The 14,185-nt window shown below is 38.2% G+C and overlaps 1 protein-coding gene across 3 annotated transcripts in view; it reads left to right on the top strand.

Moving 5' to 3' along the window:
- SLC26A8 (solute carrier family 26 member 8) overlaps nt 1-14,185 on the top strand; it is an 86,098-nt gene that overhangs the window by 21,020 nt on the left and 50,893 nt on the right. For all 3 annotated transcript variants that reach the window (XM_058733703.1, XM_058733705.1, XM_058733704.1), the window contains exons 4-5: nt 10,276-10,392; nt 12,087-12,268. In XM_058733703.1, coding sequence (XP_058589686.1) covers nt 10,276-10,392; nt 12,087-12,268 — 299 coding nt within the window. The remainder of the gene's footprint in view (nt 1-10,275; nt 10,393-12,086; nt 12,269-14,185) is intronic.

The following is a 14,185-nucleotide window of genomic DNA, read 5'->3' as shown; positions in this document are numbered from 1 at the left end:
CACAGTGAAGATCCAGAACAGTTCCATCAGCCCCCAAATGCTCTTATGCCACCTCTTTTAGTCACATCCTCCCCTGGCAGCCACTAATCTGTTCTCTATCACCATAGTTTTGCCTTTTTGAGAATATCATGTAAATGGATTCATGCAGTATATAACTCCTAAAGGCTGGCTTCTTGAATTCAGCATGATGTCTTTGAAATTGATGCAAACTGTAATATGCATCAATAGCTTGTTCCTTTTCATTGCTGAGTAATAGTCCATAGGATGGCTGGACTGAGTAACAGTCCATAGGATGGTTTGTTTATTTATTTACTTATTGATAGATATTTTGTTTCCAGTTTTTGGTTGTCAAAAATAAAGTTGCCATGGACATTCAGGTACAGGTGGTTTTTTAAAAATGTTTACTTATTTATTTTGTGGGGGGCGGGGGAAGGAGCAGAGAGAGAGGGAGAGAGAGAATCAGAGAATCCCAAGCATGCTCCATGCTGTCAGCACAGAGGCTGACTAGGAGCTCAATCTCACGAACCGAGATCATGACTTGAGCCGACATCAAGAAACTGATGCTTAACTGACTGAGCCATCCAGGCACCCCAGTTACAGGTTTTTATGTAAACATAGCTCTCATCTCTCTAAGGTGATATGGTTGGTCATGTGGTAGGTGTGTGTTTAACTTTATAAGAAACTGTCAATCTATGTACCTGAGTGGCTGTACCTGCCATTTTACATTCCGACCAGCAAGGTATGAGAATTCTAGTTCCTCCACACCCTTCATTTTATATTGTCTGTATTTTTTATTTATTTCCACCAGCACAAGGATCCCTCATGTTGCCCTTTATTTTTAAGGTTGTTTTGTTTTGTTTTGTTTTTGTTTTTGTTTTATTTTTTGAGAGAGAGACTGCGAGTGGGGGAGAGGGGCAAAGGGAGAGGGAGAGAGAGAGAGAGAGAGAGTGAAAGACTCTTAAGCAGGCTCTGAGCTCAGTGCAGAGCCCAATGCAAGGCCCGATCCTACAACCTTGGGATCATGACCCGGAGCCAAAATCAATTGTCAGATGCTCAACCAACTGAGCCATCCAGGCGCCCCTCATGTTTCCCTTCTATAGTTACCCCCACTTACCCCTTGCCCCCATCCCCTCCTTAACCCTGGAAACCACTAAACTGTTCTTTTCTAGAATGTTGTCACTTTGAGAAAGTTACATAAATAGGGTCATATAGTATGTAACTCTTTGAGATTGCCTTCCCCCTCCCCCCATCTTAATTCTCTGGAGATTCATCTAGGTTGTTGTATGTATCAATAGTTTATTCCTTTTTTTTATTGCTGAGTAGTATTCCATGGTATGGATGCACCACAGTTTATTTAAAAATTTTTAATGTTTGGGGCACCTGGGTGGCTCAGTCGGTTGAGCGGCCGACTTCGGCTCAGGTCACGATCTCGCGGTCCGTGAGTTCGAGCCCCGCATCGGGCTCTGTGCTGACAGCCTGTAGCCTGTTTTGGATTCTGTGTCTCCCTCTCTCTGACCCTCCCCTGTTCATGCTCTGTCTCTCTCTGTCTCAAAAATAAATAAACGTTAAAAAAATTTTTTTTTAAATAAAAAAAATAAATTTTTAATGTTTATTTATTTTTGAGAGAGAGACAGAGACAGAGACAGAGTGTGAGGGTGGGAGGGACAGAGAGAGAGGGAGACACAGAATCCGTAGCAGGCTCCAGGCTCTGAGCTGTCAGGCACAGAGCTTGATGCAGGGCTGGAATCCGCAAACTGTGGATCATGACCTGAGCCAAAGTTGGACACTTAACTGATGAGCCACCCAGGCACCCCGCACCACATCTTATTTAAACATTTACCCTTAAAGTACATCTGGATCATTTTCAAGTTTTTGGCTATTACAAATATAGCTGCTATGAAACATTTGTGTGTAGGTCAATGAACACAGTCTTCTTTTCTCTGGGATAATCGTCCAGGAGCACAATTATGGGATTGTACGGTAGTTACAGGTTTAGAGTTTTAAGTAATTGCCAAGCTATTTCCTAGAATGGTTGTATCATTTTATGTTCCTACCAGCAATCTCTGATACAGTTGCTCTGCATTCCCACTAGCATTTGTCACTACTTTTTATTTTAGCCATTTTAGTAGGGATGTGGTGAGGTCTCTTGTGGTTTCAGTTTGCATTTCCCTAATGGCCAATGATGGTTAACATCTTTTCATATGCTAATTTACTCACCTAAATATTTTAATGAAATGGCTCTTGTCTTTTGCTCCTGTTCTAATTGGATTGTTTGCATTTTCATTGTTGAGGTTCAAGAGTTATTTATAGTCTAGATACTAGTCCTTTGTCTTTTGTGTTTTGCAGATAATTTCTCCCAATCTGTAGCCTGTCTTTTCAGAGTATTTACAGAGCAAAATTCTTGATTTTGATGAGGACTAGTTTTTAGTATTTTTTCTTGTAGCCATTAAAAGAGGTATGTAGTGAGATCTCATTGTGGTTTTAATTTGTATTTCCCTAATGGCCGATGGGGTTGAACATCTTTTCATGTTCATATTCACCATCCTCATAATCTCTTCGGTGAAGTGCCTGTTCAAGTCCTTTGCCCATTTTTTAATTAAAAAAAAAAATTCTCTTTTCTTATTGTTAATTTTTGAGACTTCTTTATATATTCTAGATACCAATCTTTTGTCATACATACAATTTGCAAATATTTTTTCTCCGGGTGTAGCTTATCTTTTTTTTCTCTTGAGAGTGTCTTTGACAGGACAAAAGGTTTTAATTTTAATAAGTCCAGTTTACCCATTTTTTTCCTTTTATGGATTGTGATTTTCCTACTGTATGTAAGAACTTTACACCTAATCCCCAGGTCACAAAGATTTTCTTTTATGTTTTTTTCTAAAAGACTTATAGATTTATGTTTTACATTTAGATCCATGATCCATTTTGAGTTAATCTTTACATAAAGTGTGAAGTTTAGGTCAAGCTTTATTTTTTGTTATGTTTTCAACATGATTTTTAAAGACTATCCTTAATTGAATTGTTTTTGCACTTTTGTCAAAGATCAAAGAGCCATATTTTTGTATGTCTATTTCTGGACTTTCTATTCTGTCCCATTGATCTACTTGTCTATCCCTTTACCAATACCATGTCTTGATTATTCTATCTTTATAATGAGTCTTAAAATTGGATAGTGTGATCCTTCCAATTTTGTTCTTTTTCAAAGCTGTTTTAGCTATTCTATATAATTTTTAGAATCAGCTTCTTTAACCTACCAAAAAACCCTATGGAGATTTTGATAGCTGCTGCATTAAGTCCATAGATCACTTTGGGGATAATTGATGTCTTTATTATATTGAGTTTCCAGTTCATGATCACAGTATGTCTCTCCATTTACTTTCATTTTCCTTAATTTCTTTCATTAGCATTTGGAGTTTTCAGCATACAGATCCAGCCCATTTGCTGTTAGAATTAGACTGAGTGTTTCATTTTGGAGATACTCTGTGTGGCAATTAAAAACATGTTTGGTTTCCAATTATTCATTGTTTGCATATAGAAATACAATTGATTTGTCTATTCACCTTGTGTCCTGTAACTCATTTATTAGTTCCAAGAATCTTTTGTAGATTCCTTGGGACTTACTACATTGATAATCATGTCATCTGTAAATAGGGACAGTTGTGTTTCTTTCTAATCTGAATGGCTTTTATGACTTTCTCTTGCTTATTGTACTGACTAAGACTTATATGTACTCTGTGTTGAATAAGAGTGGTGAGAATAGATATTTTTGACATGTTGCTGATCTTCGGATGGAAAACATTCAATCTCTCACCATTAAGTATGATGTTAGCTGTAGGATTTTTGTAGATGCCCTTTATTAGGTGGAGGAATTTTCCATTCTATTCTAGTTCACTGAGAATTTTTATCATGAGTGGATGTTGTATTTTGTCAAATGCTTTTTCTGCATTATTGATATGACCATGTGATTTTTCTCTTTAGACCATTAATATGGTAGATTACATTGATATTTAAATATTGAATTAGCCTTGCATTCCTGGAATAAAGGAGTACCTTTTCAAATTTCTATGTGGCGGCTGTAAACCAAAATGATCCATTCATGTGAGTACCTTCACTTCCAGGAAAATATCAGAAAGTCTCTAGAGCATTCCTGTGGGGCTGCAATGAGAGACCTGAACTCTTGGCACTGATTCTTTAACTGTGAGCCTTCTACCCACTGCCACTTATGAAAGGTCCTTTATTTATGGTCAAAGTTGTGGATGTCTCATTGCTAAATTACCAAATCATCAGTGTAATTTCATACCAAAAGAAGAATGGCATTAGGACATGTAAGTATACCTAGTACCCAGCACAGTATCTAACACACAGTGGGTACTCAAGATCTTTGTGGAATAATAATGATCACATGACTATATAAATGCATGAATCTGAGCAACTCTTGCTAACTGGCTGAGAGATTGTGTATTATTTTAAGTAGTGTGAATAATGGAATAATTTGTAGTGTAAATAATTCAAAAGTTTTACTTACATTTGAATAGGTAGTACCTGACATTTAATGATTTTCTCAAATGAAACAAAAGTACTTCACGGTGAAGAACTTATTTAAAAAGTGCTAGGGGTGCCCGGCTGGCTCAGTTGGTAGAGCATGTGACTCTTGATCTTGGGGTTGTGAGTTTGAGCCCCGTGTTAGGTGTAGAGATTACTTAAAAATAAAATCTTTTAGGGGGCACCTAGGTGGCCCACTTGGTTAAGTGTCCGACTCTTGAGTTCAGCTCAGGTTATGATCTCACAGTTTGTGGGTTCGAGCCCCATGTCGGGCTCTGCGCTGACAGTGCAGATCTTGCTTGGGATTCTCTCTCTCCCCCTCTCTCTGCTCCTCCCTTGCTTGTACTCTCTCTCAAAATAATAAATACACTTAAAAAAATAAAATCTTTTAAAAAATTAAATAAATAGATAGATAGATAGATAAAAACTGCTAGATCTTCCTCATAGTAGAATTCCAATTTATAAATGTAAAAGAAAATACAAAATCACCATTAGGGAAACACCACAGTAATAATTGTCATGATAAAATCCACTAACTGATTTTAAATTAGTGGGTGAAAGTTTGCAAACTATGTAGAGATTTGCATAGTTTCAAAGTATCTTCCTAAAGATATTTGTTAACTACTCCACTACTCTACATTAGAGAATCTGGGAGAAACAACTTGAAACAACCAATGCTATATCACCAACAGTAAGGCATTTAGAGATCATGAATCCTGTGATATGATGCACTAAGAAGGACACAACAGATGAGGTCTGTAGCATTCTCGCCAAAAATGTGTAACCTTAGTACACTCATGAGGAAACCTAAGACTACCCCAAAATGAGAGGCATTTGACAAAATAACTGATCTATTAATACTCTTTCAAAGCGTCAAAGTCCAGAAAGACAAAGACTGAGGAACTATTACAGATTGCAGGGTAAGGAGAAATAACAACTAAATACAATGTGGGACTCTGGATAGAGTCGTGGAACAGAAAAAGGAAATTAGTGAGAAAACGGTGATGAGATTCAAATTAAGTCTTTAGTTAATTTGTAATGTTAATTCCCTGATTCTGATAATTATACCAAGACTATAAAAAATGTTAACATCAAGAGATGCTAGGTGAGGGATATATGGAAACTCCCTATTATTTTTGTAACTTTTCTGTAAGTCTAAAACTAGCTCAAAATTTTAAAAAATGTTAAAGTGTTGGAAAGTTTGGAAACTTGGTTTCCCTTTATTTCTCCACAGCCTAAGCTTACCTGAGACTAGATCACTTAGTTCTCAGGCACTTACCAAGTAATTCTCTAACTTCCTTGTATTGGTAAATTATTTGAAACCCTACATTTCAAAAGCCTTTCTCTTTATGCTATATGTTGCTTATCAAGAGTAAATAGGAGCTATTCAACATTATACTGGAATTCATAGTGTATTGAAGTAGGAAAAAGAAATATAAGGTGTAAGGATTGTGAAGGAAGAAATAGAACTTCATTATTCATAGGTGATAATTTTTAATGAAGAAAACAATCTACAAATAAATTAATAGAATTAATGAGATTTTGTCAAGGTTGCTGGATACAAGATCAGCATATAAAAATCAATTATATTCCTATATACCTGCAGGAAACGAGAAGTGAAATTTTTAAAAAGATGCCATTTACCAAAGCATAATAAATATGAAGTAAATTATAATGAAACTAAGAAAAGAAGTGTAATACCCATTTAGAGACATTATACAACTTTACTGAGTAATATTAATTAATTAAGTTAATGGAAATTAATTGAAATATAGCATGTTCATGGGTTAGAAGATTGAATATTTAGGGGTGCCTGGGTGGGTCAGTTGGTTAAGTGTCTGACTTTGGCTCAGGTCATGATCTCACTGCTCATGAGTTTGAGCCCTGCATCGGGCTCTGTGCTGACAGCTTGGAGCCTGGAGCCTGCTTCAGATTCTGTCTCAGTCTCTCTGCCACTCCCCTGCCCATGCTCTGTCTGTCTGTCTGTCTGTCTCTGTTTCTCAAATATAAAATAAAACATAAAAAAAAGAAGACTCAATATTTAAAGATCTCAGCTCTCTCAAAATAAGTTTTATAGATTCATTATAATTTTAATGTAAATCCATTTTTTTAATGGAACATTTTAAGAAGATTCTAAGATGTGTATGTAAATGCAAAAGCCAAGAATGGTCAAATTCTTTGGAGAAAAGCAACATGGGAGGACTTGCTCCTCCAATTATCAAGACTTAATATAAAGTTATAATATTTAAGATAATGTTCATTAAAAGTGGACAGAATAAACAAACACTCATATATGCATATATTGGAATACACAGAAGAAACATGGGCAGTCTCAAGCAACTCACCCCAACATGGAAGTCTCTCATATACATAATACGGAGCAAAAGAGCAGAAATAAAAATTGTATTCAGTGTAATAACTCCATCTGTACACTAGTGGTAAAACTATAAAGAAAAGCAAAGAAAGTATTGTCACAAAAATCAAAATAATGAATACTTTTGTGGGGATAGATGGAATTGTAATCAAATACTGGGGTGGTGATAACAAAGGTGTTTGTTTTATGAGTATTTATTCAGCTCAACATCTGTTTTAATGCACTTTATGTATGTGTATTATATTTCACAATAAAAATAGGCCATTACTAACACCAAAATTATTACTAAACTAATTACTACAAGATAGTAAAGCTGTGGTATTGCAGAAATAGACTATTAGACCAATGGAACAGAAAAGACACACACATATATATTAGCCTATATCAGATGTGTCGCTATAGAAAAATGCTTTAAAAATTATTTATTTATTTATTTTTATGTATTTATGTATTTATGTATGTATGTATGTATTTATTTATTTATTTATGTAGAGAATTTCAAGCAGGCTCAAATAACATCAGTGCAGAGGCCGATGGAGGGGCTAGAACTCAGGAACCATGAAATCATGACCTGATCTGAAACCAAGAGTCAGGCACCTAACTGACCGAGCCACCCAGGTGCCCCTAGAAATAAACTTTTTGATGAATGATATGAAACAACCTGATACTCATATGAAAAAACAATTTTTAGATCTCTACTCCATGCCATATACAAAAACCTCCTCCTGGTACATTAAAGACCTAAATGTGAAAGGTAAAATAATAAAGATTTTTTAGAATTATTTAGGAGGAGGATGTCTTCATGATCTTGAAGCAGAAAATGATTTCTTAAACAAGATATAAGAAGCACTCACCTAAAAGGAAAAGATTAATAAATTAAGTAAAAGTCTTGTTCATTCAAAGATACATAAAGATTGAAAAGCGAACCACAGAATCAGAGAGATATTTGTTACACATACACCCAACAAAGGATTCAAATCTGTAATATATATACTCCCACATATCTGTAAGGAAACAACGCAATGAGATTGATCAATATTATTGACAATCCATGTAGTGAAAAGTGAAATTTAAATGAGTTACATGCTAACTCATACACACTGAAATTTAAAATCTGACAGTATCATATGCTAACACAGATGCAGTTGATGGGAACTGTCACACAATGCTGGTGGGAGTGTAAATTATAAAGCCATTTGGAAAACAGTTTGGCTTTTTAAAAATGTTTATTTATTTTGAGAGAAAGAGTCAGAGAGAGAGAGAGAGAGAGAGAGAGGAGTGGGACAGGAGCAGAGAGAGTGAGAGGAGGAGAGAGAGAATTCCAAGCAGGCTCCATGCTGTCAGCACGGAGCCTGACATGGGGCTCGATCTCAAGAACCATGAGATCATGACCTGAGTAGAGATCAGGAGTTGGACGCTTAACTAGCTGAGCCACCCAGGTGCCCCAGCAAATGCTTTTTTTTAAAGATCACCCCCAAACCCACCATATCTTTGGCTTATGGTTTTTCACGTGGTTGTAGTCAAGCTGTCAGTCATCTCAAGGCTCTACTGAGGCTGGAGGATCAGCCTTCAGGCTCCCTCATGTGCTTCTCACCTTGGGGGCCTCTCCATCAGTGCTTGAGTATCCTCACAACATGACAGCTGGCAGGGGCCGACGACATGCGGAACCCCTAGTTCAAAAATTATTCAGGATTTCAAAATAGTCATAGAGTATTAAGCCAAGTGTGCAGCCTTCTGAGCCCGTGTAATTGCATTGGTCACACCCCTTTGAAGCCAAGTCTGGCAACTGGTGACCTGGATGAAAGAGACAGAGAGTCAGAGAGCAACCAAGACAGAGGCCACAGTCTTCTTGCAACCTACTCTCAAAAGTGACACCCTACCATTTTTGTTGTAGTCTGTTTATTAGATGTAAGTTACTAGGTCCATCTCACACTGGGGGGGTGGGGGTCACACAAAAAGCATGGATACCAATGAGCAAATCATCTTAAGGGCTGTCTACTGCAACAACTATTTATGAGATAAGCAGGGAAATTTGAACACTGACTATTATTAATTGCTTAGGTATAATGATGGTATTGTAGTTAAATTAAAAGAGGGTTTGCTTTTGGGGCACCTGGCTGGCTCAGTCAGTAAGAGCATGAGACTCTTGATCTCAGGGTCATGAGTTTGAGCTCCTTGTTGGGCATAAAGATTACTTTAAAAAAAAAAAAAAGAGGGTTTTCTTTTAAAGATATATACTGAAATATCTGCAGATGACATAATTTGATGTCTTGGATTTGCTTCAAACTAATATGGAGTGGGAGAGGAGTGAGGGAATAGAGGAGACAAGACTGGCCATGAGATGACCACTGTTGAAGCAGGTGATGGGTACATGGGAGTTCATTATACTCTATTTTTGTATGTGTTTGACCTTCTATACACACACACACACACACACACACACACACACACACACACAGAGAGCCTTGTTTTGTCTAAGACACTAAATCAGCTCACTAAACTCATAACTGAATTCAGATGAGCACACAGTATGATGTAAGTTGAAGATAGGCTCTCAGGGCAGGAGCTGTGGGCTTGAGACATCAAAGGATGCCACCATGCATGTTAATCCATTTGCTTCAAAACTTCCGAATTCTCATGGTGCTTCTTAAAAAGTAGGGGCACCTGGGTGGCTCAGTCGGTTAAGTGTCCAACTTCGGCTCAGGTCATGATCTTGAGGTTCGTGGGTTCAAGCTCCATGTCAGGCTCTCTGCTGTCAGTGCAAAGCCCACTTCGATTCCTCTGTCCCCCTCTCTCTCTCTACCCATCCCCCACTCTGAAAAATAAATAAACTTTAAAAAAAGAAAAGAAAAGAAAGTAAGCATAGAAGAAGGAGCTGAAAAAAGAGACTGGAGTGATTGGCATATGGAAGAGAGACAACACATACCAAACTGGAATCATGTCAGTTAAGTGGGATCCTTGCCTCGCTCTCCAGCTTTATTTCCAGTCCTAGAGGATTCCCAGGGTCTTCTGCTAACTAGACTGGGGTGGAATGGGGCTGCTTCTGAGCTGTTGGAATTAGAGGTCTCATTGTTATGATGTCTGTTTTCCATGATTAGCATGAAGACCTTGCAGTGAAGGGTGTTTAAGCCTCTGATTTAGAATTGAGGTGTAAAAAGCATGTAGTAGAAGTAAAAGCTAGGAATCAAAGGAGATACTAAAGGTGCCAATTAAGAGCCATATATCCGGAGATATTGTTCCCACACTCTGTCAGCTACATACTGGATTGTTTTTATTTTAAATATTCTTTACAGTTTTTATTCAGGGTGGCTTTTAAAAGCCAGCCTACCTTTTCTTACTTAAATTATCTTGTTTTTCAGCCCTGACGTTTAGTTTGCTGGCAAGGCAGCTGATTCCTCCTCTCAACGTCTGTTACGCAGCTTTCTGTTCTTCAGTAATTTATGTCATTTTCGGATCGTGTCATCAAATGTCCATTGGTGAGTTCAGCACTGGAACCACAGGAGGTGGATAGAGTCTCTGTCTTAATCGTTTCCTTATTGCCAAGAACCCAAATTAAAACTATGTTTCAGGTACAAAAATATGGAGGCAGAAGATGGACATTCTATCCATTTCAGTGTTCAGATTTTAGAGACTGAACACTTCCAGTGTGTCATTATTAATGCCACCTCCAGACAAATCAGCCAGTGAGCTGTTTCCCAAAGGAATTAAGTGGCAGGAGGTACTTCCCTTGGTGAAATTACCACACGTTTGAAATCTGACTGCCCTCAACCTGGAAGATTCAGAGGCAATTTTGCCAATATTCCTAGAGTGCATCCATCTTTCATCTGGACCTTTAATAACCAAAGTCCATGGGCCTACTTTCTAATAGTTGTGTTAGCTTATAATTTACAGTAAGAAAATGCTGCCACAGTAATCAAAGCATTCAAATCCAAGGATAAGCACGTCCCTTCCCTGAGTCAAAAGTCCAACTCCTAATTTATATTTAGAAATGATTGTTACAGGCACCACACTGGTTGAAGGTCATAGAAGCAGCACATTTTCTTCGCCTAGGTAAACCGGCATAGAAATCAAATACAAAACGCCCAATAATGTTGGAAGGGCATTGCCAACAGCTGCCTAGTAAAGTGCCTTTTCCTGCACTTCCCCACTGAACGACTGACCACCCAGGCAACCTTGACCATTTTGACTGACACACTTTTTCTCCAGATGTGTTTATATATTGAGGCTGGTTACCATCCCATTGTCCTAGATGCAGAGTGCTACCCTGCCTTTTTTAAGGACAATATCCCATGTCTTTACTAAAATCCATTATGTGTTGATTTTACATTTGGACACTGAGAGGACACTTTTATTGCCATATTTCCAGGCTCCTGGGGCACACTGCAATCATTTCCAAATACAGATAATAAGGCACTTAGAGTTTTATTTCTGTTAGGTAGTTTAAAGGTAAGATTTGCCTTTGTTCCCATATGTCGATGTGAGGACTAAATGAAATTATGTTTGAAACAGGTTAAGCTCAGTGTCATTTTGCACCTAGTAAATCCTTCATAAGTGTTAGGTGTTATTTTTTTCTTCTTCTTATTATTGATTAGCTTTGTTTTCTGATCCTCTCACCACCATCTCACTTTTTCCTGTCTCTAAGACCAGGTAAAGTGGCTGAGCCTGATATGCAATTTCCCCTTGATCCCACTCCATATGCCCACATTGCAGAGAGGGTAATATGTGGACACCAAGATCTAAATGCTAGGAGTTGGTCACAGCATGTGGAACCAGAGTTCTTTCCTCTGCTCTTTCTTACTTCTCAGTGGCCACTTTCAAAAGAGAAAAGTTCTTGAGATCAGAGGCAAAACAACATCACACCATACCTTCCTTCTGTCCAATATGTCAGTTTACCTGCATTTAAAACTTCAGTGGGGTGCCTGGGTGGCTTAGTCGGTTGAGGGTTCGACTCAGGTTCAAGTCATGATCTCACAGTCCATGAATTCAAGCCCCATGTTGGGCTCTGTGCTGACAGCTCAGAACCTGGAGCCTGCTTCGGATTCTGTGTCTCCCTCTCTCTCTGCCCCTTCCCTGCTCACAGTCTCTCTCTCTCTCTCTCTCTCTTAAAAAATAAACACTAAAAATTTTTGTTTTAAACTTCTCTTTTCTGCCTAAACACCTTCTTTCATAGGTTCCTACTTCCTTGTGAGTGCTCTGATGATCAATGTCCTGAGATTGTACCCGTTCAACAGTGGCCACCTGATTCTGGGGGCTTTCATCAAGGATGACTTTTCTAAGCCCTCCTTCTTTGAGGACTATAACAGATCCTTGAGTGTGGTGGCATCCACAACTTTTCTGACTGGGATTATTCAGGTAGGATCTGAGTCTCTGAACCCCTGAAATAAACAAAGGAGCTACAAACAGACCTCTTCCTTTTGTTGGTCCTATTATCCATTGTGATGTATGTGGAACTTTAGTGATTTATTTGGGGGAAGCCTATGGGATGTGTAGATACACTCTCCTCAGTGACGAAACTTCTTCCTCCTCCACCCACCACTGATTCAGGATGAGATACTGAGCAGTCTCATCAGTCCCTTCCATAAAGCTAAAGAAGGGTTCCAGGGACTATGGTCTAGAGTTCTATTCACGATTTCACGTTAAAAAAAAATTCTTTTGGGGTGCTTGGGCGGCTCAGTCGGTTGAGCCTCTGACTTCAGCTCAGGTCATGATCTTGCGGCTTGTGGGTTTGAGCCCTGCATCAGGCTCTGTGCTGACAGCTCAGAGCCTGGAGCCTGCTTCGGATTCTGTGTCTCCCTGTCTCTCTGCTCGTCCCCTGTTCGTGCTCTGTCTGTCTCTCTCTCTCTCAAAAATAAATAAACATTAAAAAAAGTTTTTTAAATTCTTTGTATTTTTTCAACAAGAATAGCACTTGTAGGCTCACATACTATATCTTGGGTTAAGTAAGCATTAGAGTCAGACCTGGAGTTCTTTTCTTCAATGACAGAAGCACAGTTAAAGGACAATAATATCAATGACTTATTAAAATATCAAAACTTATTTTTGGCATGTCTTTGATTCTCTGTGAGAATTTACCATCTAAAGCTTCATCCATTGACCTAAAGTCACATATGCTAGCTTTATTTCTCTTTCTTCTCAACCAATCAATCCTCTCTCTAGCTAATTTTTGCTGATCTCTCCTGAGACCATCTTTTATTAGGTAAGGATTTATTGGGAACCTACATCAGGCTCCCAGAGTGAGCTGACTCCGACCCTGATACCAGCTATATAACTTACCTAAATCACCTTACCTTTATGAGCCTTGGTTTCCTCGTGTATAAAATGGAAATAATAACATTTGCAGGACTCTTAGGATTAAATGAGAAAATGTATGTAAAGCACTCAGCTCAGAGCCTGTCACATAGTAAGCATCGATATGTTATAATTACTGGGCACAGAAATAATGAATTTGGTACTTTGACAGAGATCAAAAATAAAAAAGTAAATATAATTCCTGTGGTTAAAAAATTCAGTCTTATAAGAGAAGATAAAATAATGGGCAGTCAGCACCCTCAAAAATAAACATTAAAACTCATTTGTTTTTGAGTCAGTACCTCAAAAATAAATAACCATTAAAAAATTTTTTTTTTAAATTGGGGCACCTGGGTGGCTCAATTGGTTGAGCGTCTGACTTCGGCTCAGGTCATGATCTCGCAGTCCGTGAGTTCAAGCCCCATGTCGGGCTCTGTGCTGACAGCTCAGAGCCTGGAGCCTGCTTCAGATTCTGTATCTCCCTCTTTCTCCACCCCTCCCCTGCTCGCGTCTGTCTCTGTCTCTCTCTGTCTCAAAAATAAATAAACATTAAAAAAAATTTTAATAAAGGAGGAGACGTTCCATTTCCAGGAAGATGAAATCGATATACTTTTCCCTATTCCTCCTGCTAAGTACAACTAAAAACCTTGGAACGTTATACATAAAGCAAACATAAGAACACTCTGAAAAGTGGAGAGAAGAGGGCAAACTGACTCAGAACCACCGGACTCAAGGAACAACACAGTGATGAATTCCCTGGGTTTTCTTTTTGCCTTGTATATTTCAGACTTGGTGCTGAAGAAGCCAGAAACCCAAAATGCTAATAGGTGAAGACAAAGAAAAATAGGAAGAAAAAAAAGAAGCCCTAACAGATGTCTGTTCTTTATAGCCACAGCACCAAGAAGAGGCTAGCAAGACTGAAAAGTTATTTTACATAATAACTACTATACTCCAGACAAACACCAAGGAAAAACAAAACAA

The sequence above is a fragment of the Neofelis nebulosa genome, chromosome 6 (assembly GCF_028018385.1).
Source record: "Neofelis nebulosa isolate mNeoNeb1 chromosome 6, mNeoNeb1.pri, whole genome shotgun sequence".
In the NCBI taxonomy this organism is placed as follows: domain Eukaryota; kingdom Metazoa; phylum Chordata; class Mammalia; order Carnivora; family Felidae; genus Neofelis; species Neofelis nebulosa.
The sequence above is the reverse complement of the archived record's forward strand: the minus strand, read 5'-3'. Positions and strand labels throughout refer to the sequence as shown.